Source organism: Prionailurus bengalensis, chromosome E1 (assembly GCF_016509475.1).
Source record: "Prionailurus bengalensis isolate Pbe53 chromosome E1, Fcat_Pben_1.1_paternal_pri, whole genome shotgun sequence".
Classification (NCBI taxonomy): domain Eukaryota; kingdom Metazoa; phylum Chordata; class Mammalia; order Carnivora; family Felidae; genus Prionailurus; species Prionailurus bengalensis.
Genome location: NC_057347.1, coordinates 31181222 through 31207522, shown reverse-complemented (window position 1 = coordinate 31207522; position 26301 = coordinate 31181222). Strand labels below are relative to the sequence as shown.

At 39.8% G+C, this 26301-nt stretch overlaps 1 protein-coding gene across 2 annotated transcripts in view; it reads left to right on the top strand.

Annotated features, from left to right (window-relative positions):
• Nucleotides 1-26301, top strand: part of TOM1L1 (target of myb1 like 1 membrane trafficking protein) — a 48065-nt gene that overhangs the window by 7792 nt on the left and 13972 nt on the right. For both annotated transcript variants that reach the window (XM_043584017.1, XM_043584018.1), the window contains exons 4-11: nt 3013-3162; nt 3767-3892; nt 5378-5479; nt 6912-7028; nt 17754-17887; nt 23311-23371; nt 23757-23874; nt 24770-24866. In XM_043584017.1, coding sequence (XP_043439952.1) covers nt 3013-3162; nt 3767-3892; nt 5378-5479; nt 6912-7028; nt 17754-17887; nt 23311-23371; nt 23757-23874; nt 24770-24866 — 905 coding nt within the window. The remainder of the gene's footprint in view (nt 1-3012; nt 3163-3766; nt 3893-5377; nt 5480-6911; nt 7029-17753; nt 17888-23310; nt 23372-23756; nt 23875-24769; nt 24867-26301) is intronic.

Genomic DNA, 26301 nt, shown 5'->3' with positions numbered 1-26301 from the left:
TGAGCTAGAAGTAATTAGTCCTGAAATTGTAGATTCCGATGGGGAAAACAAAAAGGGCCGTGATTTGTGATCTCCATATGTTAACATTGTCAGCATTTCATGTTGACTGTCTAATTTTATGCATGTAGCCTCCTGGGAATGTTACCCATTACCATCAAATCTCAGTGATCCCAAAGATAAAAGTCGCTTTGTGAAATATTTAGTAAGAAACTCCCCATTCGTTTCACCATTAGGGAAAGTGAGACTTGGAGGCTATCTTGTCTCATGAGACTGCGTAATGGGTTGAATGAAGTATTTGTACAAATTCCCATTGAACTAGTGGTACTTTTCCTCTCCATGTTTCACCTAATAACTCACCACAGTGCATCAAGCAAAAATTCATTTGTTATGCAACTTCTTTAAATTTTCTCTAAATAACTTGCTCTAAAATATTCATTTATCTCGGTAGGTTTTGGATTTTGTTTTCATTTTCCTTTGCTTTAAATATTTTCCATGCTTCGGATAGCTGGCTACCTGTGTTCAGTTTTCTGATTGCCTTCTTAGCCACATTGCCCTTAAAACCACAACTCTCATACCTTCTTTGTATATTGGCACTCCAGTGACCCAGCACAGAGCATAGTGGAGAGTCCATTTTCAGGGCTGCTTTTCTGCAGAGACGATCATGCCTCTCCCAGTCACATTATGGTTTCTGTGACCCCTCTAACCTGAGAGGTGGCAGCATGGAAAATAGAAATTCAATTTTTTTTTAGATCCCTTTGAGAAATCTGCTTTCTGCATGCAGTTAGTTCTTCAATACCAGCTCATTTTTTTTAGCCTGACTTCTGCTTATGTTGCTTGATTGAAAATGGACACCCCCCTACCTCCCAAGGTGACTAATGATCCCACTAATCCACAAACCTAGTGAGTATTTTTCATGTCCTATTCTTAGCTATTTTGACATGTGATCCTTATGGAAACTGCCCTCTTTTGACTTTACCAATATTATGTTCCCTTTATGCTTCAGTTTCCATTAGTTGCACTTTGATCTTTGATTGTCCTTATGGAGTTTTCTTCTGGCATGTGTGATTGGTGAACCCCAGTGTTCCAGCCATTCTTCCCTGCTCCCCAAACATAGCCTTGGTTTCTCACGTGAGGCTTCCATCCCTTCTGAGCTGCAAATGTGCATGTACAGCTCTCCGTTAAATGTCTCAAATGTTCTCACCATCAATTTTGCCTTCAGTCTCTTGGGCTGCTATAACAAAACTACCATAGGCTGGCTAAACAATAGACCTGTATTTCTCACATTGTGGAGGCTATGAAGTCTAAAGTCAAGATGCCAGCAGATCCAGTGGCAGGTGAGAGTCTGCTTTCTGGCTTGTGAATGGCCATCTTGTCGTTGCCTCCTCTGATGCCCAAGAGAGATCCTGTCTGTCCCTTTTAAAAAAAATTTTTTTTAATGTTTATTTCTGTTTTTTAATGTTTTTAAATGTTTATTTTTGAGAGACAGAGACAAGAGTGCAAGTGGGGGAGGGCAGAGAGGGAGACACAGAATATGAAGCAGGATCTAGGCTCTGAGCTGTCCACACGGAGTCTGATGCAGGGCTCAAACTCACAAACCGTGAGATTATGACCTGAGCCAAAGTCAGATGCTTAATCAACTGAGCTACTCAGGCATCCCTCCTGTCCCTTTTTATAAGGGTACTAACCTCCTTGCTCAGGGCTGCACCCTTGTGATCTAATTTCTTCCAAAGGACCCACTTGCACATCACATTAGGGATTAGGTATGTCAACCTATGAATTTGGGAGGGACACAGACATTCAGTCCATAGTACCATTAAACTCAAAATATCTAAATTTCAGCTCCTTATTTTTACCACAGACCAAGCCTACTACTCCAATCACTTCCAAATTTCCATTCGAGGGGCCATGAATCTCATGCAGAATAACAGTGACTTCGCATTCAGCCATCCTTTTCCTACAAACATCAGTTGTAAAGTTATACTTTCGTGATTCTCTGCAGTCTTTCCTTCCCTTTCCTCGTACCCACATCATCCTGGTTTAGGCCTTTGTGCCTTGGTTCTGTACTAGTGGGTCTCTACTGGATTCTCCGTCCTTCCAGGTGCCTGCTGTAGAGTGCTGCTTGAACACCTTCCCACAGGATTTGTGCACATTAACCTTCTTCTCAAGTTCAGAATAGAGGTGTGATGGCGACAAACAAGGACCCTTCACTGGCCTCTTAGTGCAGTGGCCACACTCTTCTCATTCACTGCCATGCGTTTCTGTATAGTCTGTATGATGCTGCTCCAGACTTTATCCACCCTACCTCCCCAATGAAGTCTCCCCACATGAAGAAGCCCCTACAAACCAGAGTACTCATTTTCCTTTTGAGATCTCCTATGCTTTGTCACCTATATGTATGTATGTATGTATTTTGATACCATTTACTTTCCTAGAATATAGCTCTACATTCATTTTTTCTTAACTATTTTTCAAAGCCCAACTTAGGACCACCTTTTTCCAAAAGTCTTAAAACCACCTGGCCCTAAATTATCACTTGGCCCTAATTTACCTGTCCATAAAGGTCTGTAGTTAAGATGACTGTGTAATTTATCATCCAGACCAGGACAGTTTTGAGAATGAAAAAGATCATTAGTAAAGCCGGGACAACAAGAATATACCAGGACTTCCCTGGAAAAACTAGGACAAATGTCATCCAGTCTGTAGCCCATGTGTCTGTAGCACTTTACATTTGGCCTTAGCATTTACTACCAAGTACTGGTATTTAATGGTTTTAATGCTCTGATGATTGTGTCCCGACTCCCCAAGAAATCTGTCCCTCTGAGCACTTACATCATGCCTTCTACTTCTTCACATTCCTAGAACTTCATGCTTTACCATCTATTTTAGTAGACCGTAAATTCTGTTTAATTAGGATGCTGGTGGAAATCATTACTTAGCGATTTTTACCTTCTATGTAGGAGGGTGGTTTTGCCAGAGAGATATAATTAAATTTAAATTTTCTCTCTAATTTAGCTTATTGACATGTGCATGCAGAACTGTGGTCCAAGTTTCCAGTCTCTGATTGTGAAGAAGGAATTCGTTAAAGATAGTCTGGTTAAGCTGCTGAACCCCAGATACACCTTGCCCTTAGACATTCAGAATAGAATCTTGAATTTCATTAAGGTAAGTCTATTGTATGCCTTATGGGATGGAAGGCCTCTAAGATTAGAACTGTAATTATGTACGTCCTGATCGGTCTAGTGACCCTTTTACAAACCTAGGATTGAGCCAGAAAGCATCTCACTCTTTTATTTTCCAGGTAATAGTAATTTATTGGTATTGGATGGTGCCCTATTTCTGAAGAATTTTTAGTTATTTCTGTACTTTTTCTCAGTTTCTGTTTTATTCGTGTCTGATAAGAGAGTGATGTGTATACTTATTTGGCAGATAGGGAAACTGTTCTGGAGTAGATAACAGACTGCTTTCAAAGTTATTTGGCAAAGGAGCTACTGATGCTATTTTAGAATCTATTCTGGATTCAGTACAGCAAAAAACAGTAGTACCTATTCCAGGGTTGCATTAAAATGCTGAGGCATGGGAATCTGATGATTAAAAATTTATTATTATTTTAGTCTCTGAAAACTTTTTTTTTTTGTCCATGGCATTCAAAACCAACTTTCTCTTAGGAGGATACAGAATTGTCAATCTCTCATTTTCTGTCTCCAGCTTACAAATTGTGTTTTGATTTTGCTGTTGTTTTAACTCTGGAATGATTTCTTGAATTCAGACTTGGTCACAAGGTTTCCCAGGAGGTGTGGATGTAAGTGAAGTGAAAGAAGTGTACCTTGACCTTCTTAAGAAAGGTGTTCAGTTCCCTCCCTCAGATGCAGAGGCTGAAACAGCAAGACAAGAGGTAGGAGGCCCTTCTTCAACTGCTACAGAATAAGATAGTCTATTATGTGACTCTTTTCTCTTAGAAAGGGACAACTCTGCCTCTATCCAACTTAAACAAAAAGATGGATTTATAAGAAGGCTGTTGCAATATCTCCTAGAATAACCAAGCCACAAGAAGTTGGTGTTAGCTGGATCTTTAAAACAGAGAACCAGGCACTCAAATGTCATTACTTGTTTCTCATTGCAGACTATCTTTTCCCACATAGTAGACCTAGCTCTCAAATTTTTATGATAGAGCTTTAACCTTTTCAGATTCCAAGCTTAGAAACCTTGGAAAAGGGACCAACATGGGTCAGTCTTCTGCTTCTGAACAAATTAACTGAGATCATATAAGAACAGGTGGCTCCAGAGGGAAATCATTTGGGTAGACTAGAGGAGGGGGCCGTTTTCAAAAGAAAGAACTTGTGCTAGACAGGCAAGGGTCTCCACCATGGGGAGTCATCTGTCAAACTTGTTATTAATCCTGTGTCTATGGAAGAGTTTCTGGATATTCACATGTTCTTTCTCAAGTTTGCAAATAATTTTTGCAAATTAGCTTTTGAACTTGTAATACTTTGAGTACTGATTATAATTCAGCTCTTGCTGTAATTTCCACAGTGTGAAAAACAGTCCTTCTTCCCTTCTGTAGATTGAGGAGTCCTGCCTTGATGGAAAAGTAGTTCATGTGTATACCTGAAGTCTGATCTTTGTGGAGGCTTTGTCCTGAAGGCTAACTCTTCTACTTGTGCAGGCTGTTCCCTGGCCCCTAGCCACCTGCCCCAACCTTTTACCTGCATGAGTCTGCTCACCACACCCCTTTTATTCTTTCTTCCAAAGTGTAATATAATAGTGGCCTAGGACCTCTTACTCAATTGTTCAGTATGTGCTTTGGGGTATATATAATATGGGAGCATGTTAGGCATATTCTACTGTCTGCTAAATTAAACTCCCCATATTTACAAGGTTTCTAGGTGACTTCTGTGGACCTAATGTCAAAACACTGGCCTGAGCCCTGTGCTTCGGGTTCTCCACTCAAGGTTGGAAATGAGGCATTGCCTCGGGGAAGCATTCATTAGTGGAGAAAGGAGATGTCTTGCCAGTCATGGCTTAAAAAGACTTGACAAGAATTGATTTAGGATTTCTTTTTAAAAACCTAAAGAGAGGGCAATAATCTCACATGGCAATTTATCTTGTAGATTCTTGGTATAAACTAAGAGCACTTTATTTATTGTAATTTAGTTAATAATTGTAATAGCCATCTTTTATTGAATACTTTGTTATGGATGCACTATTAGTACTGTTCTCAAAATGCTGGTTAGGTTGGACACTTGACAATTGACTTTGGGCCAACACCCTCTACCCAGGACTTTAGTTGAGAGGAGCAATTGAGCCATCTGAATAGAAAAGCTGGGCTTGGGGGCGGTGTTAATTCCAATAATAATATTTCCATATTTCACATTGGTAGACCGCTCACATCTCGAACCCGCCATCATCTGTTCCATCCGCACCAGTTCTTCCTACTGTGATTGTTCCCAAGAGCTCTACTATTACATTGGTCCCAGAACAGGTAACAACAGTGACAACTCTACTTATTGATGACTCTAAGTTATCAGCACTTCATATGCAGTTTGTTTATTCTTAACAACATTGGCTGGTGGAGGGAGGCACGTTATTACCCTCCCTTTACAGAGGAGGGGACTGAAGCTTAGTGATACTATGTGACTTATCATGGTTCAGTTCTAAGTAGAATGAATCCTGTGGATTCTGTCTGATTCTAAAGCCCAAGCTCTTAACCATTGTGCTTGGTTAGTGGTTATCTTTGTGGAGACTAGGCTGTGGAATGGATCTTGTGTTGACTAGCTGATTTCTGTTGATCCTACTAGGACTGTTTATAATATACCATTCGAAAGACTTTGGTAAGTGGTAGCCTTATTTCTAGCATTAACTGGGCCAACTGAATTACATTTACTTTGTTGTCTATATCTGTTTATCAAAGACCCAGATAACCAGTTATTATTGATGCTTATTTATGTTTTGCTATAAGGGAACTATCATTTAAAACTTTGAATTATTATTCAGTATTCTATAAAAATCCATGTGATTGATTCTCTTAGAATTTAATGCAAGAAGAAAAAAAGTTTTTCTCCCGATTTTTTTCCTCCCTTTTCTAACACCATGGGAACTAGAAAATGCTAATTTTTTTTCTTCCCATTGGTTTTGCTGCTGACATTTGCCATTTTGTCCAGGTTCCCGTAATAGTCACCTTCTCCTTTCTCCATATTGGTTCTAATCTGACTTTTTTCCATTCACTTTTAACTTTCTTAAAGCAGATGACTAGATTTATTATGAGAGATCTCAAGTCCTTTTAGAAGGTAACAGATTGTTGAGGTGCCTGGATGGCTCAGTTGGTTAAGCACCTGACTTCAGCTCAGGTCATGATCTCATGGTTTGTGGGTTCAAGCCCCACATCGGGCTCTGTGCTGACAGCTCAGAGACTGGAACCTGCTTAGATTCCGTGTCTCCCTCTTTCTCTGCCACTCCCCCACTTGTGCTCTCTCTCTCGTCTCTCAAAGGTAAATAAGTGTTAAAAAAAAAATGAGAAGATAATAGATTGTACATTTATAAAACAATTAGATATTTATACAAATTTGAAAATATTAAATTTTGCAAAAGACTTTTCTCTACTAGCAAATGTCCTCTTGGTAGCAGAAAACAGGTAGCCATTCTTTTTTTTTTTTTAATTTTTTTTTTAACGTTTATTTTTGAGACAGAGAGAGACAAAGCATGAATGGGGGAGGGTCAGAGAGAGGGAGACACAGAATCTGAAACAGGCTCCAGGCTCTGAGCTGTCAGCACAGAGCCTGACGCGGGGCTTGAACTCACGGACCGCGAGATCATGACTTGAGCTGAAGTCGGCCGCCCAACTGACTGAGCCACCCAGGCGCCCCCAGGGTAGCCATTCTTTATGTGTCACATTGTGATTGTGTTGCTCTCCACAGATTGGAAAGTTGCACAGTGAATTGGATATGGCAAAAATGAATGTGAGAGTGATGTCTGCCATACTGATGGAGAACATTCCTGGGTCTGAAGACCGTGAAGACATAGAGCTTCTGCAGGTGTAGTATGATTTCATGGACAGTCAGTCACACCATCTCTTAAGGTTTCTTCCATCTCAAGGCTGTAAGAATAACTAATATTATCTATTCATTTTCAGTTGATTTCTAAACTTAGCAAGGACATGCCAGGATGACTTTATCAAAAATGTAATAGTAACTTAGACATGGTTCTTATTCTCTCACAACAAATAATTTAACAACATTAAATCAGTTATAGCCTTGGTCATATACAATCTGCACTAGTCACTAATTTTTTTTTTTTTAATGTTTATTTTGAGATGGAGCACACGTGCACATGCAAGAGAGAGAAGAGGAGAGAGAGAGAGGGAGAGGGAGAGCAAGGGGAGGGGCAGGGGGAGAGAGAAAATCCCAACCAGGCCTGTCAGCACAGAGCCTGATGCAGGGCTCAATCTTATGAACTATGAGATCATTCTGAGCTGAAATCAAGAGTTGGATGCTTAAGCTACTCAGGTGCCTCAGTCACTAATTGTTTTAAGTATATACAAGTTGTCTCTACATCCATCCACTCAACAAGCATATTGAGTGATGACAGTGTGGTAAAGAATATAGAAGCCAGGAGGCTGGCCTAGTCCCCAGGGAACTTATGTCTAGTAAGCAAGATTGTTTGGTCAACAACCAGTTTAAATAAAGTATTTTAGATGCTGTAATATAAATTTGTTTATCATACATTGGGATCAGGGGTAGGGGCAAAGAGAATAGTGAGGGTTTTTGTTTATTTTTTAATGTTTGTTTATTTTTGAGAGAGAGAGAGGGAGAGAGAAAGAATGAGTGGGGGAGGGTCAGAGAGAGAGGGAGACACAGAATCTGAAGCAGGCTCCAGTCTCTGAGCTGTCCGTACAGAGCCTGACATGGGGCTCAAACCCAGAAACCGTGAGGTCATGACTTGAGCCGAAGTTGAATGCTTAACTGACTGAGCCCCCGCCAGGCACTGCTCTGCGGTGGTACTTCTTGTGGGAAGTCTTGGATGTCCTGGATTATGCTTTCCTCTAATTTAGGAGTTAGAAAACCATGGCCGGTGGTCCACATGCAGGCCTTGGTCTGTTTTTGTGCCGCCTATGAACTCAGAATGGTTTAAATTTTTTAAAAGGTTGCCAAAAAAAAAAAAAAAAAGCCATTTCTCAAACTATATCTATGCATGCCTACTTCCGGAGATCAGTAGGGAGTCAGATACACTTCTTAAGGAACTCTGCACCACTCTCCACCCACTGTAAATGGATTTGAGTTTGTGTTATCTCTCAGGTACACAGGGATAAGAAGAGGATTTAAAACCACAGCTTGAGAGCATAAAGCTCCAGGTGAAGAGTGTTAAGATCTGGTCTTGTACAAGTCATTGAGGACCTTATATGCCATGCCAGAGTGGGCCTGATGGCAGAAGGGAACCTTTAAAAGGGATATAAGCTGAAGGACAATATAACCGACATTGAGATGCTAAACTCTAGAGAAGCAAGACCAAATTCTAAGAAATATTTGTAGACTGCATTTAGCACTTACGGTATATTCTATGGGGGGAAATGACCTCTGTGGTCAAGTAAGTTTGCAAAACCAACTACCTATTATGTTCCTTCTCTTGGAGGTTCATAGAGCTTATTAGTATAGTAAAGATGCCTAAGAATCTTTCTTTAACCCAACATTTTCAATCATATTTGACCAGACAATCCTCATTTGCTGAGTATGTTAACATCCTACAAAACATCAGTGTAATATTCCTTGAGAAACAACTCAATATTTTGGCACAGTGGCTTTAAGTGTATTGTTTTTAGAATCTTTTACATAGGAATATCATATTTTGCTAAGCATTCTTGGGATTCTTGGCCTTGGACTTCATTTCTGTGTGTATAATATGAAGAGCTAAGAGGACACTTAAAAAAGATAATATTAAAATATCCTATTAGAATAAAAGGAAAATTCATCATTAAAAATAGTTCCTTTGTAGTAATCCTTTTAAAAAATCCATAATTGAAGGTTTTTGCAGATATAAATTTTGTGACTTACGTGTGATGAGCATGTTAACTAAAATTTTTAAGTTAAATATCAAAGTAAGAATATGGGACAGATCATATTTTTCAGAAATGACCACAGCAGTATTTCTAGTGCCATGTGGTCTTCCCAAGCCTTTCAGAGCTTCTACAATGACATGATTTATGACTTTCCTCCCTGCTTCATCCATCTGTGGCAAACAACCCTCCATTAAAAATGTACATAGAAACATTCCATTTAAACGTGTGAATCCAGCTCTATACTGTGCGCCATCCTGGACAACACCAAAATGCCTTTTTGTGTCCCAGTGTTCAGGTACATATGTTTGGTCACATTTTGCAAGGAGAACGCTAATACGTTGTCTTGATGCCAGAGTTTAGGGCTGAGTGTTGCCTTGAATAATAAGGAGTCTTGGGGTATAAAGCAACATTAGAATACCACTCATGTCCCATTGAAGTTGAATAGGTTCTGGCACCTGACTAAGCCTACTGAATGTGTAACTTTCTTCTTCGTTTTATGTTTTTCATTAGTAACACATAGAGCTCTCACGAGGAGTGCTATTCTTAATATTCTTTTGACAAGAATTGGAATCTTGTACTCTCAATTCCCTCATAAAAGAAAACTATTTCTTTTTTTTTTACAACACTTATGACACCAAGTGTGTGAGCAAGTGTGTGAGGTGTTTTTTCTTCCCTCACGTTAAACCATTCTGACACTATCCAGAGTTGGCATTGACTCCACAGGTTAAGGGCAAGACCATCCCCGCTTCAGATGCCTGTTGCAAGCCTGAGTATCCCAGACTTTTGACTGACAAGCTGTAAACTGGGGGTTTCCATGATCTTCTCCATGGGATTGATAATTTCCTAGAATGCCTCACAGAACTCAGGGGAACATTTATATTTGTTGTTTTATTATAGAGTGTATTACAATGGATACAGATGAATAGTCAGGTGAAGAGATAAGTCCAAGGTCCAGATGGTTCCAAGTGCTGCAGGAGCTTTTGTACCCACGGAGTTGGAATGTACTACTCTCCTGGCATATGGATGTGTTCACCCACTCTCTAAACTCCTTGTTTTTGGAGTTTTATGGAGGCTTTGTCATGTAGGCATGTTGATTATTACCTCAAATCTTCAGCCTCTCTCCCTACTCAGAGGATGGAGGATGGGGCTGATGTTCCAAGCTTCTAATCATGGTTTGGTCTCTCTGGTGACCAGCCCCCATCCAGGAGCCCACCGAGTCACCTCATTAGAACTAAAGATGCTCCGATCACCCAGGGAATTCCATGGGATTTAGGAGTTCTCTGTTAGAAACCAGAGGCAGAGACCAATACATAGGTTTCTTATTTTACGTATCAGTTGTAGCCATTTAGGTGTCCCCGCTGCATATTTGGGGTCTTTGATGCATCTTCCCATCTTGTTCAGGCCCCAGGCCTTGTCTCCTGCCTCTCAAGGTTATTGGAGCTTGGCAGATGAGTGCCTTACAAGCCTTGTACCTTTATTGCCTCTCCTGTCTTTGGATCCTATTTGTTTTTTCAGTGTTTGAGGATTTCTCATTTTTTCTTAAGAACTTGGGCATGTATGATAGAATAGTATATTGTATCTAGCATTTTTAGGTATTTTGTTATCAAGAAGGTTTTTGGGATATTGAGTAAAACACTGTCCTAGAAGCCAACAACTATATAGCTTGCTTATTTAAAAAAATTGAGGTAAAATTCACATAACATAAAGTTAACCATCTTGGAGTATATGATGTAGTGGCATCTAGTGCATTCACAGTGGAACCAGTTCTTGTCTTTGGGTCCAGAACCTTTGGAACTAGTTCTGAAAAGGAAACACTATACCCATGAAGCAGTCTCTCCCCTGTTCTGTTCTTTTCCCTGTCCCACCTATCTGCTTACTGTTTCTACAGATTTACATATTCTGGATATTTTATATAAATGTAATCGTGCAATATGTGGCCTTTGTGTGTGGCTTTTTTCACTTTACTTACTCCACTAACCTTGTTTTCAAGGTTCATTCATGTTGTAGCACATATCAGAATTCCATTCGTTTAGTGGTCCAGTAATATTCCATTGTATGGATATGTTACGTCTTATTTGTGTGTTTATTAGTTGATGGACATTTGGGTTGTTTTCACCTTTTGGCTATTAATGCTATGAACATTCGTCCATATATATATATATATATATATATATATATATATATATATACACACACACACACATTTATATATGTGTGTGTGTGTATTTGTGTTCCTATGTTCAGTTTTTATTTAACTTTTTTTCAGTGTTTATTTTTGGGAGAGAGAGACAGAGCACGATTGGAGGAGGGGCAGAGAGAGAGAGAGGGAGACACAGAATCTGAAGCAGGCTTCAGGCTGTGAGCTGTCAGCACAGAACCTGATGCAGGGCTCGAACCCACAAACCATGAGGTCATGACCTGAGCTGAAATCGGATGCTTAACCGACTGAGCCACCCAGGCACCCTCTGTGTTGTTCTTTTGAGCCTATAACCTAGGAGTAGCTCTGCTGGGTAATGTAGTAATTCTGACTCTGACAGTTCCTTAAAAAGTTAAACTGTTTTCCACGGTGGCTGCACCATTTTACATTCCCGCCAACAAGGTACAAGAATTGTGGTTTCCTTGCCAACATTTCTTTCTTTTTTTTAAATAGCTGTCTACTAGGTGCCAAGGGTATCTCATTATGATTTTGATTTGCATTTCCTAATGATATTGAGCATCTCCATAGAGCTTTTTAAAAGGCAAATCAGATCATGTTGTCTTTGCTTGAAACCCTCCAGTGGCTTCCTGTGACGTGGAATAAAACCCCAGCCTCCTTATTCTGGCCACAAAGCCCTCTCTGATCAGCTCCTGCCTACCTCTCCTTCCACAGCACATGGAACTCCTTGGTCCACCTATACTGGACACCTTCCTGTTCCTTGGACACACCAAGTTTGTTCTTGAAATCTTGGAGGATTTCATCCTTGATTGTCCTGCTTTCCCTCTCTAATGGCCAGCTTTTTCTCTTCACTTGGAGCTTAGTATGTTACTTCCTCCAAGAAGACTTTTTGGACTCTCCAGGCTTCAGACTCTAGATTTTTGTCAGCCACTCTCCTGCCCCATCACCATTTCATCCTCCACCCTAGTGCTCTGAGGCTTTTCTCGAATATTCGTTCAGCCCCCTTTGCCTATAAGAAGGGAAGCTCCCAAAGCTTATCTCACTGACTGCTCAGGTTCTGGCTCTCAGACCAGTGCCTGGCATGATGTAGTCACTCAAAAAAAGTCTTTTTTTTTTTTTTTTAAAGTTTGTTTATTTATTAGAGAGTGAGCTAGCAGGGGGAGGGGCAGAGGGAGTAGGGGAGAGAATCCCCCCTGTCAGCATGGAGCCCAATGCGGGGCTCCAACTCCTGGACCGTGAGATCATGACCTGAGCCGAAATCAAGGGTCAGACATTTAACCGACTGAGCCACTCAGATGCCCCTCAATAAAAATATCTTTAATAAATGTTTTTCCCCCTCTAGATTTTATATGGCTTAAAATAAAAATCTTTATCCTTGCTACGAGAGACTGTATCTTCATTCTTTTGTTTTCCACTTAGATGGTTGGTTGTCCAAATAACATCTAACGATTCATACCACTTCCATTCATTTCAAACACTCCTTCATCACATTCTATATTCTAATACAAAGATGTCTTTCTGGAGGCTGTTCCGTTTGATCTGTTTAGTCCTGTGTTGGTATCATACTATTTTAATGATTCTAAGTACGTGTTTTCATGCCTTTGTGGAGTTGGTCAGTGAAACAGATGGCATGGCCAATTTGGATAATTTGAAGAGAGTTTAATCAAGGTACTATTTATTCAGCAAGATATTGCAGGGTTTAAGGAAACTACAGGAGCTAGTTCATTATCCTGTGCTATTAACTAATATCCCTACGCATAAATAGGCAAGAGGGAAGTTTTGCCAGAACTCAAAGGAAAGAATGATGAAGAGCCTTGAGAGTAGAGGTGCTTTTGGTGGAAGGAGTAGACGGAAAAATATCCAGATCTCACTGTCCTCTTTCCCTCCCATTTCCTGACAGTGCTTGCTGTGTGCTGAACTCCATCAGAAGGGAGAGGGCAGGGGACCTGGTGATGTGTTCCCTACAGGCCAGGCCCCAGGGCATAGAGCAGGGCAGAAGAGTGTGGCTGGGGGATCTGGAGGGCAAAAGGCATTCAACACATAGGAAGACTCTAAAAAAAAAAATGATTGGCTTTTCTTGTACGTATACTTTACCAGTGGTCACAGTCTTATTATGCAATTTGTTTACATTAAAACCAGTCTCTGTACTTGGAATCTCTTCTGGTTTTGTCTGTGAGTGCTTTACCGGCTACCAGCTGTTCTGTTTATTTGCAGCCCATTCCCTGTGTGTGGCCTTCCATCTGAAATCTAGTAGACTTTCATAAACTCCCTTTTCTATTCTTCCAGCCCAGGCTGAACAATCAGATCCTGAAGCCCTGCTAACTAGCAGGGCTCTTGCTCTTTGTTGGACACTTAAGCAGTAAAAGTATTTTGTGTGGTAGACCCCTTTCCTTGCCGCCATATTGTTCCTGGACTTTGAACTTGATTAGGGGTGGAAACTGGATTTATTTTCTTTATCTTTTTTATTTTAATTTTTAATGTTTATTTTTGAGGGAGAGGGAGACAGAGTGTGAGTCAGGGAAGGGCAGAGAGAAAGAGACACAGAATCCAAAGTGAGCTCCAGGCTGTGAACTGTCAGCACAGAACCTGACACGGGGCTCGAACTCGCAAACTGTGAGATCATGACCTGAGCCAAAGTCGGATGTTTAACCGGCTGAGCCACCCAGGCACCCCTGGATTTATTTTAGATTGCCACATTGGGGTACAAAGATTCAGAGCTGCATCCCAGTCTGAGTATTTTGATGAGTCCAGAGTATCTACTCTGGTCACATGGATGAAAGATCGGAGTGTGAGTCTTGCCTTTGCTTTCTTGGCATTTTACACTTGGCTTTAGGCCAGTTTTAACTTGAATAGCCAACTTCCCTGGTACCTCCCATTTCAGTCTTCTCTTGTTTTGGCCTAGCCCCAGTAGGACAATGAAAGAAAAGAATGTTTTAGTCTTTAGTAGAATAAAAAAGCAAGCTCTGATTTTGAAGTACAACTGGAGAAAACCTTAGTCTAACTTAGCAGAGAAGTTTAAAATTTCATTGAAAATTTTAGTTGAATCTAAAATTTCATCCTGTAAGGATAATTTGTAACAGTTTGGGGGGGGGGGATGTAAAATTTAAAAAAGTCATCTTTCACTAAACACTCTTACTGTCTTTACCATTCAGAAACTTGTGGAAGGGACTTTCAGTGTCACTGAGACCATCTCCCTTCCTTAACAAAAAGGGGTTGATGTGCCTATACAGTGGCAAGTCACGGAGATGGGGGGAGAACCTTGTTCTCCTGAACCTGTGTTCTATCCATTATACCAGCTTGTTTCTCATTTTGAGCCCCAAATTGACTTTCTAGGATAGGTTGCTAACCAGTCTTTACATACCTCTCTAGCTGGGTTGGAAGCAACTTGAAGGCAGTAACTAAGCCTTATACTTCTAAATCCATATAACTATGTGTATTTATTGTACATGCTTTGCACACTGAATGAGTTCATTAAATTTCTGTTGAATTCAATAGATCAATGCTTTTTTGGTGAAGAATTAATGATTTAGGAAAAAAGAGCTAAGGGGTTACTGAAGACAAAGGCTTTTGGAGAAATAAAATGTTGACCATATTTGGTTAGAGAAAAGGGTCAGAGGATTCTAATGAGTTAATGATCTTTCTGAGTATTGACAGTTAATTTGCTATTCACTCAGCTGATGTCTGTGTAAGGAAAAAAAAAACTACGAGCAAGTTAAACTGAGAAATGTTCAGTTTTAGGGTGGGGGTTAGTTTTTATTTTTTTGCAGATAGAGACGTTCTCTGGGTCTCTTGCAGTCTGGGTGGGTAGGACTGAGAGGGAGGAAATATGTTATGGGCTGATAATAGGAGTATTGCCCTGCAGATAGTACTTCCAGAGAAGGCTTGCAAGAAACATATTTCTTCCCGCTTTTACTTTTTCAGGGGAGATATTCAGGCCTTTCTGGTTTTCTTTTCATGAGTTGTGTTGTGTTGCTGAACCGTGATCCAGTTACCGCTGGAATTGAAAATGCGACAGCGCCTCCTCCCTTAATCCCTGAGTTCTCTGTGGAGGACCAGGAGCCATCTGGATGTCAGGAGAGGAAGCGCTTAATGAGCTCCTTTTTGTTTTGCTCCAAAGACTTTTGAATTAATTGTTAAATTCCCTTTAACTGAGAAGCCCACCTTTGCTTTGATACGGTATTAAAGGGGTGCAATTCCAGGGGCTCCGTGATGGACATATGCACCAACAGCTGTTGCTGTGTGTTTTGACTCTCTCCCCCTGGCTCCCCACATCCGTGGCCCTACAGGTGCCTGCTGTGGGGAACTTCTGACCTGTCCTCTTGGTTCATGGTGCTTGATCTAGGCTGTTTCCAGGTGGCTTGGCCCTCCTATGAGACAGACATCAATTGCAAAGATCAGAGTGGGCTGGCTTTTGAAGAGGTTTTTCAAATTCTGCTTTGCAAACCTGCTGAGAGATGCGGTGTTCTTTCATGTTTCCATTCCAGCTGTCTTTTGAGAGGGCAAATGGAGGGTCTTCTTGTGACGAGGGGCTATTGATATTGGCTGCAAATTCATTTGAAATTAATTTCTACATTTTTGTCACAGGTATCTAACAGCCATTGTATTTCCTTGATCTTGACATTGCTGTAGCAAGGCTGCCAGTGATCAAGAAGGAGAACAATTTCATTATACTCACTAAGGGAAAAGTTCTCATTCATCATGGGGGTTATATCGAATGCCGTTCTTCGTTCTCTCTTTTGCATGATATTAGGTCCTGAGTAATAGCATGACTATTACAGGGTTGTATTAGTTATGTAGTTAAGCTTCTAGTGATACTTCCTTATGCAATCATTAATACATTTATTGACTGCCCACTGTATGCCAGACACCATGGGGTTTCAACTTTACCATTTTCTATTCTCACAACAACCCTGCAAGATAGTTGGTATCTTTGTTTTACAGATGCATAAAAAAGCAAAACAAAGTAAAACTGAATCTAAGATTTAGTTAAATCCCATGTTAGGTATGTATATGGAGAGGCCTTTGGTCTACTGAGTCTGAGATCTGTTTTCTTTGTACTATTCCAGGGGGTCATAAGTAAGCCCCCCTCTCTTTGTTTTATTAGGATAAAACACCCATTTGTTTGCATATCATCCCTGGTTACTTTCATACCATAGTGGGAAGAGTTGGATAGTTCTCACGGAGAACATGTGGTCCACAAAGCAAAAAATAATATTATCTGGACCTTTAAGAAAAAGTTTGCCAAGCCCTCCTGATAGTAGCCACATCATTAGCAAATAGGACAGTTTTTCTGGCTGCATACTGCAGTGACAAAATCCAGAGCCTGTCTGTTCATCTGTCTGTATCGTTTTTTTCATTTTCTAAATATTTTTGTTAGGATTCTGTAGTGGGTAGGGGCTTTTACCTCTGAGTCTCAATGCCAGTTATTAATGGTTTGATGGATTTATTAAGTGACTTCCTGTCAGGACCTTGAAATAGATTGTTTGAGATTCTAAATGGTTTTGCCAACTGTAAGTTTTTCTGTGTGTCTGTCTGTCTCAAGGGGAAATGAGTCAGGTAATGGAATAGTCTGATGATTTAGCAAGTTCAGTAGCTCTCGTTTTGAAGATGTTTTCGCCTGACCTTAATGTAGTATTATTTTTACAAATTCTAGCTAAGGTAGGTTTGAAGAAATAGGAATATTAGTTTCATGCTCCTCAACCTTGCCTATGAGGACGGAAGTTTTGTGAGGCAGCAGTTTTCAAATTGTCTGTGTACATAAACACTTTAGGATGCTTACTAAAAACACATGTAGATTCCCAGACCCTCAGTCCTGGAGATTCTGAATCCGTGGGTCAACTGTAGGTGTCCCTGATGCTTCTGAGGAGACTGGGGAGTGCAGTCCTGTCTTAATGCAGTGATTCTTGGTAGTCCACATAAGGATAGTATCCATGACTGTTTTTTTTTTTTAAATCTTGGTTCAGTTTACCTTGAAATGTGAATGTTGTAAAAGTTATTTATTTAAGTAAAACATCATAGGAAAATTATGCTGCTGTAAATGTATTTTAACTACTACTTTCTTGTACTACTGCTAATAGTGACAATAAACATTTTGTGTTTTATGTAGTGCTTTATAGTTATGGAGTTCCTCATTATACACATCTCATTTGCTTTTTATGTCACCCCTTGAGGTATAGATGTGGCAACTAATATAACTTTGATTTGTCAAACAAGGAAACAGATTTGGAAAACAAGTGATTTCTGTATTCTACAGCTAGTAAGCCATACCTCTAGAATTCCTGTACACCAGTTCTAATTTCTAGCCTGGTGTTCTGTGCAGTATACCATAGTGTCCTTATGAGACCTATTTTGGTTTTTAGAGGAAAGTAGAATCATGTGTAACTCATTGCCTTCTGATAAGAAGGATGAGTTGTGCATAATTAAATCCTTCGGTAATCTCCCATAGGTGACTCACTGCGGAGTTGATAACCAGCATATACAGATTGGCAAATCGGTTGTCTTTATAGAACTTCCCTAGCACAGAAGAAGAAATGTCTCTCCTTTCTTTGACAGAAGCTTTATAAGACATGTCGGGAGATGCAGGAGAGGATCATGGACCTGCTTGTGGTGGTGGAGAATGAAGACGTAACCATTGAGCTAATTCAAGTGAATGAGGATTTGAATAATGCCATCCTTGGATGTGAGAGGTGAGCTGATGGTGCACCCTCCCCTCTTCCAATTCTATTTTTCCCACCAGTTGCTCAGCATTCTTATAAGAGTGTCTACCAGGTGAACCTCAGTTAAGATCAAGAACAACTTCAGGATAAGGCCGCTTTCCTTCCAAGATAGGGAATGTTGTCCTGGCCTTCTGGGAGCTTGTGATATGGCTTGCAAGAATGAGAGCACATCTGAGCAGTGCCAGGAGCATTCTTAAGCACTCTCAGGCTGTATATAAACATTTGACCATGGTGGGGCTTGGATCTGATACTGTCTGCACAGAGTACATTATAGACTCAAACAAATGAAGAGTGTAAACAAAGCAGGGAGATTTATTCTAAGTTTGAGATGGACAAGAACATAGAATGTGCACAGGAGATGGGAGGATATTTTATTTATTTTTTAAATAATTTTTTAAAGTATATTTTTCTTTGAGAGGAAGATAGAGAGCAAGCAGGGGAGGGACAGAGAGGAGACAGAATCCCAAGCAGGCTCTGCACTGCCAGCACAGAGTCTGATGCTGATGTGGGGTTCAAACTCACGAATCACAAGATCATGACCCAAGCTGAAGTCAAGAGTCGGATGCTTAACCTACTGAGCCATCCAGGCACCCTGGGAGGATATTTTATATGAAGAAAATAGTCTGTGTAAAACCGTACCAGTCAGTAAGGACATTTTGTATATGAACATAGATTTTTTTTAATTGCCATTCAGAAAAGTATGAAGGCAAAATTGTAAATATACTAAAATGTTAGTGACAAAATTATTTTTTCCTAAATTTTTTTATCATTGTGATCATGTAGAGAACATATGCTTTTGTTTCTCTCTCGATTTTATTCATTGTATAACAAGTATTGGTATAGCCTATTTTTTTTTAAGTTTATTTATTTGGTAGTGGAGGGGCAGAGAGAGAGGGAGAAAGGGAATCCCAAGCAGGCTCCACACTGTCAGCACAGAGCCTGATGCAGGGCTCAATCCCATGAACTGTGAGATCATAACCTGAGCTGAATTGAGTCAGATGCTTAACCAACTGAGCTACCTGGGCGCCCCTAGTCTATGTTTTTAAATGCTTTTGATAAACCATTTTGTATTTTTGTTTTAAAAAATTTTTTTTATGTTTATTTTTGAGAGAGAGAGAGAGAGAGGGAGAGAGACAGACAGAGCATGAGCAGGGGAGGGGCAGAGAGAGAGGGAGACAGAATCCGAAGCAAGCTTCAGGCTCTGAGCTAGCAGCACAGAGCCCGACGTGGGGCTCGAACCCATGAACTGTGAGATCATGACCTGAGCCGAAGTCAGATGCTCAACCGACTGAGCCACCCAGGTGCCCTATAAACCATTTTTTTAATAGTTGCATAATAATAGTCCATGTTTCTCACAGTTATTAGGCATTAAGTTGTTTCTAAGTCATTCATCAAAATAAGAGTCTTATAATCTATTGTAATAGGCAAGCCTATAAGTCAGAAAAATATCTTAAATCGTATGTACAAATATAAACACTGGGAAATTGGAATAAGTACAGTGGAACCAAGTACAAGAGGTTTGTCTGGTGAGAATAGCAGCTGGACTTAATCTGGGTGGAGAGAAGGCAGGGGGAGTGTGTCTGAGGAGGTGCCATGTGAGGAGAGAACTGCAGAATGAGTGGTCGTTGGTTAATAGGAGCAGAGCAAGAGCTTGTACGGTATGTGAAGCTATGGAAAGTAGACAGGACTGGGGGGAGAATGAGCATCCAGAATCCAGCCCCAATCCAGCCCTGTGGCATGCCTAGACTGACAAGTGACATCTTCCTCTGTTTTCATGTAGAGTACTGTGTATAAACATAGCTTCATGTGGAATCTAACAAAAACAAAAAAAACAAGAAAAGCAAAAACAACACAAAACCAACTAAGTTCCTAGGTGCAGAGGAACATGGTGGTGGTTGCCAGGGGTGGAGAGTAGGAGAAATGGGGGAAGGGGGGGGGGGTGTCCAAAGGTAAAAAAATAAAATAAAATAATTAAAAGCAAGGAACAGCAGCCAAATGTAATGTGTGGGCTTTATCCAACTTTGAACACACTAATATTAAAAAGCATTTAGATACTAAAGGGATAAATTTGAGCATGGATAGAATATTAATATTTCAGGACTTAAGGGGGTAAATATAATGGTTAAATAGGTGGTTCAGTTGGAAAATGTATTTTTGGCGAATACCTTCTAAAGTATCTACAGATGAGGGGCATCTGGGTGGCTCAGTTGGTTGAGCCTCAAACTCTTGATTTCGGCTCAAGTCATGATCCCATGATCCCAGGAGCATGGGACCAAGCCCTGCATGGGGCTCCATGTTGAACATGGAGCCTGCTTGAGAGTCCCTCTACCCCTCTCCCCCTTTCCCTCTCTCCCTTTCTCCCTTTCTCCTTCTCCTCTCCTCCCTCTCCCTGACTCATGAGCATGCACCCTCTCTCTCTTACTCTAAAAAATAAATAAATAAATAATACAAAATGTCTAGGGATGAAATGTCATAAAGTATATGATTTTAAATATTTCAGTGAAAAATCTATAAAGCAAATGTGGCAAAGGTACATGGTTGTTAAATTTAGCTGATGAATAAAAGGGTGTTCATTATACTGTTCTTTTTACTTTCCTATAGGTTTGAAAGTTACCTAATAAAAAGTTAAAGCAAATGAACCTGGGTTAACAATTAATGTCACCTACATAAAACAACCTATTTTGTCACTTTTAAAATGTTGTATAAAACAGTTGTACATAAATGAACCCATAGGTGTATTTTAGGAATCTGAGAAGAGAAAAAAAAGAAAACCCTAGTTCCAGGCAAGTCTCATGTTCTCTTTCCAAACCAATCCATAGGACTTCCTGTGAAGTAATTCTAGAGCCTCTGAGCTCCCCATGCTTTTTCTAGATCCTCCTTTCTCAACAGGAGTGATGTTGGCATTTGGGGTGAGACAGTTTTCCCTTGTGTGGTCCCTCCTTAGTGATTCAGAAGGGAAATAGGGAATAGGACTGGATTCAAGTTTGTTTTTTGTTTTTTTTATTCAAATCTTGATGATTTGGGGAAAATTGCTTACTTTTTTAAGACTGAGGTTTGTTCCTGTTAAAGATAATACTACCTATTTGGAGGGTTTCATTTTTGTTTTGAAAATTAAATGAGTTAATGTATATAAAAGCACCTTGGGGAATGCTAGCCCGTTGACACTCATTAAATATTAATTCTATCTCCTCCCCATTAGCATCCCTCTGGGCCTTTTAGAATTTTTTCCACTAATCAAGAATGAACCAGGAGAATCAGTGAAGTAAGACCAATAGCTATGAATAGGTTTTTTCCTTCACTATCTCGTATGTACTGCCTATCAGAGACAGCAGCCATTCATATGAAGGGATGACTGGGCGTTGGCTGAACGCTGAACAAACTCATGCTGTTGCCTTTGTTTTCTGTGGTATGACTCAGTAAGTGGAAAAATAAGGAAAACCGCATGGTTTTCATCAGAGTGCTGCCTTCTGGTTTTCATCTTGGGGAATTCTATTACAAACCATTAAGACCACTGACTAAAAGCTTCCTCTGAAGGGAAATGTGTATTTACTTGGTCTAGGTATCAGGAGATTGGGTTCCTTCTGTGAACAGCTCATTCTCATTCAGCTCTGAACCATGTGTGTTAAACCCAACTTCAGTCAGTTGTGATATAGAAACACTGAAGTTTTAAGATTCAGAGAGAATTTTTTCACCTCTAAAGGATAATATTCTTGGTGTATTCATTTCTTATGGCTGCCGTAACAAATTATCACACATTTTAGTGGCTCAAAAAAGCATGAACTTAACTACCTTACAGTCCCGTAAGAGCCTGAAATAGGTCTCACTGGGCTAACATCCAGGTGTCAACAGTGCTGTGTTCCTTTTTGGAGGCTCTAGAGGAGAATCTGTTTGCTTAATTTGTGCAGCTTCTAGAGCCTGTCCACAGTCCTTGGCTCATGACCCCTTTCCTCCATCTTCAAAGACAACATCATCCAGTCAAGTTTTTCTTAACATTGTTTCATTCTTGCTTCCTCTTCTGCCGCCTCTTCCACGTTAAAGGGCCTTTGTGCTTACATTGCTTGTCTGTGTAATCCAGGATAATCTTCCTATTAAAGTCTCCCTTCCATTTACCATCTAACCTAACATATTCACTGTTCCGATGATGAGGATATAGAGATCTCGGACAGGGGGCATTCTTCTATTCATCACAGTCTGCTCTCTTGTTCCCTAAAGATTCACATCCATCCATATGCAAAGTACATTCACCCTATTCCAACATCCCCCAAAGTCTCTGCCCTTGACATCTAGGGAAGAGTTGTACAAATAAGAAAACAGAAGTTTGTTACTCAAGGCTGGATCTGTGAGGGTTGTTCATACCCAGCCCATAACTACCATACAAGAAACCAATGCCATAAGTAGGTGGAAGAAAAAAACATGTGTTTTAGAAAGGGAAAGAAGCTTACATGTTCCAATTTAGGAACCCTAAGTGCATGTTCCAAACTTAAGGTGTGTAGGTTCTTTCAGTCAGTGTGTTACGATACTAATACTACATGATTCTGAAGCAACTCTCAGTTTGCAAAGCATTTCCACATTAATCCACTTGTATTATCTTTCTAGGGGTTGCCCCAGAAAATAACATTCTCAGGAAATGCTTCAAATGCTGCTTGTCTCTTTTAGTAGATGGAGAACTGGGATCAAAAGTTATATCCATGATTCTATAGCTACTCGATAATAAAGCTGACACTTAAACCTTGGACTTGTGCCTTCAACTTCATTCTTCTTCCAAATCTATTGTTTATCTGCTCCTCTTTTATTCCCAGTGAACAAGCAATGTACAAGCAACTTAAGTTGTAAAAGGTCAATATGTTTAGTAGGGATCAGGTGTCTTTATAAAAAATGAAGATAAACAGTGAAATTATGTTAAACAATCTTTGTATTTTTATGGAACATTATTTATAATGGCAGAATTGGAAGCAACTTAAATGTTTGAGATCAAGAGTAGTTAAATGTGTGCTACATCCCTAAGGTAAGATCTGCAGGTCACTAAAAATTGCATTTCTGACTAGAAAAATGCTCACAACATAACAGAATTATGTGAAGTATGATTGCAACTAAAGTTCAACATAGATTTACAGAAAAAATACAGGAAACACATCATGATGTTTAGGGACGATTTCTAGGTGATGAAATTATTATTTGTTTTTAATATGTATTCATTTTGTCACAGTTTTCTCTTAAAGCATTATTACCTCTATAAACTGGGGAAAAGTTATTAAAGTACTTCATTGGGAGTCGATGGGGATGAAGTGGTTTGTCTTTGTTCCTGAATATTTGAATATTAATAATTTGTAAAGGATTATAGCATTTTCATATTTGTTTTCTTTTAAATGCTTACATTTTGCTAACTCAAACAGATTTACTCGGAACCAACAAAGGATTTTGGAGCAAAACAGGAACCAGAGGGAAGATGCCAATGTAAGTGAACAGAAATGTAATAAAATAAGCAATTGAACATTTTATAAATTGTATAGTAGGGAGCAAGGCTTACCTAAGAAAAGTCTTAAAACGGAGGAGACATTAACAATTTGGAGTGATTTTGGTGGTGTAGAGTATTTTCTGTGACAACTTGATGTTACTAAGTTAATAAGAGGTCATAAGATTGTCTAAGCAGCAACCATGTACATGGTGAGATGTGATTAGTAGGAGTGTTGCCTGTTGAATAGAGAATTCTCCTTGAGTTGCATCTAAATAGGATTTTCCTTTCCCCCAAAAAAACAAAAAAAGTCTCTGGGGAGAAAGCCATGATAAATTACCTGACACATTTTTTTCTGAATTTTGTTTTTGGTTGCTTTGTTTTCAGACTACCAGTGAACCTTCTGCCCCATCCTGTGACCTCTTCGACCCAAGGCTCAGCCCTCCAATGCCGAGGGCCACTCTGGGAGAACTCAACACCGTGAATGCTCAGCTTTCAGACTTAAGTAAATAAGCACATAGGCTTTTTCAGCAGAAGAGCTTGATGTGAAACTGTGCTCCTTGGTTTCTTGATTAAATGCAACCTGAGAAAGACTGAAGTCAATTTGAATGTCAGAGAACTATATCAGGAGATGCAGTTATTTATTGGCATATGGTTGGGTCAAATCCAGTACAGCCATGGGATGTATCTGGTGGAGTAGGTCCCTGAAACTCATCCCCCTGGTTTAGAATCTCATCCAATTCACCTGCCTGCTTTTATAGAGGTAGTTCAACTCCATGGCCAAACTTAAAACTACTCTGAACCACATACTATATTACCTTGAGTTTCTGTGCTATGTCACAGCATTAGGTAAGGGAATATTTGATGCAGATAGAGAAAGTGACGAATTAAGTTGACTGATCTAAATGCTGGTGAAATGGAGAGGGGAAAACATGGGCTTTTGTGGTAGAAGTCCAAGTTGAAATCTCTGTGGTCTGCCACCTTTTAGCTACCCAGCCTTGGAGACTTTCCTACCTTAGGGTGTCTCAGTTAGGATTATAGGAAGTTAAGAGCTTGGGGGAGGAGAGGGTAGAGTTCCATATATGTCCTAGCTTCTTACTTTTGTGTTTGATGGAGTAAGACACACAAAGTCTCTTCCATTCTAGATCAGTTTGGGATTTTAGAAAACCCAATATATTAACATTTGTTACCTTTACAATATCCTTTTTTTGTGTGTGTGGTGGAATTTCTTTCCAGTTACCATTAATAATGTTCTTTAGTTTCTGTTTGAGGAAATCATATGATTTTATGGTGGCAGAAATATCTGAGTCTCTCTTTTTGCTTTTAATTTTATTGTGGAAAATCCAACAGAACAACTGAATGACAAAATCTTTTAAAGCCAAGTCCATTTTATATTCTAGATTTCAGGTCTCCGAGTCCTGTTGTAACGAACAACTTGAAACCCAGTCTTCATCCACAGGTGGATTTGCTAGCCTGGGAAGATACAGAAACACCCCTGTAAGTATGTCAGTAAGAATCTGGAGCTAATACCAACTCATTCTAATTCCTCATATTCAAGAAAGCATAAGAGAAAAAGTAGAGACTTAGGAATTGGACAGTCCTGAGTTAGAATCTCAGCTCTGCTTTCTACCAGCTTGGTGACCTTGAATGAGAAACTTCACGAGCATGAGCCTTCCTTTTTCTTCTTTTATTTATTTATTTATTTATTTTTTCAACATTTATTTATTTTTGGGACAGAGAGAGACAGAGCATGAACGGGGGAGGGGCAGAGAGAGAGGGAGACACAGAATCGGAAACAGGCTCCAGGCTCTGAGCCATCAGCCCAGAGCCCGACGCGGGGCTCGAACTCACGAACCGCGAGATCGTGACCTGGCTGAAGTCGGACACCTAACCGACTGCGCCACCCAGGCGCCCCCCCTTCCTTTTTCTTCTGAGAGTACTTTCTAGGATTCTGACAGAGATTGTGTAAGATGCTATAGTACCTCCTAATTAAGCAGTCGATACATAAAACCTTCCATAAATTGTTATTTTTCAGTGGTAACAGGGAAATTGAATGACAAGAGAGTAAAACCAAACAATGGCCACACAAGTTACAGAGCACTTGCCACTTGCCGGGCCCTTTGCTAAACTGTGTTTGTTTATTCATTTAATCTTTGCAAAAATTTTTGGAGCTGTGCTGTTACCATTATGCACATTTTACAAGAGAAAAGGCTGAGACTTAAGGAATATAAACTGCCCAAGTTCATATAGCTATGCAGTAGCAGGTCTGATGAACTGATAGTTCACTAAAAAGATATACAAATGGCTCATAAACATAGGCAGTGATGCCCAACCTTATGTACAGTTACAGAAATATAAAACTGCAATGGCTTTTTTTAAACCTCTCAGATGGCTAAAAGTCTAAATGTTTGTTAACCTGCTTTATTGGCTATAGAAAGACAGATTCTATCACAAAATTAATGCAGTTCTTATGAGGGAAACTGGCAGTATCTATTAAAATTATAAGTACATTCACGTTTGAACCCACCATATCTCATTTCTAGGAATTCATACTCGCTTATGTAAAATCAGTTGTTTACAAAATTATTCCTTACAACATTTGGGCACAGCTAATAATTGGAAACAACTCAAGTATGCATCATTGTGGCCTAGTTAAATATCTAAATAATGTATTACCAGGCAGCTGAAGGACAAAAGTAGGCTGTCTGTAGGGGGACAATCACCAGTGTATTATAAAGTGAAAAACTGCAAAGTAATGTGTGTACTATCTTGCATTTGTGTAAGATAGTAAGAAATAATGTAAACATTTGCCTCTTTGCATAAAGAAATACAAGAAGGATTCAGAAGAAACTGAAAAAGGCAAGTTTCCCTTAAGGTTAAGAGGCAAGATAGAGTAGATACAGCAAAAAATAAATAGAAGTTAGATTTTCTT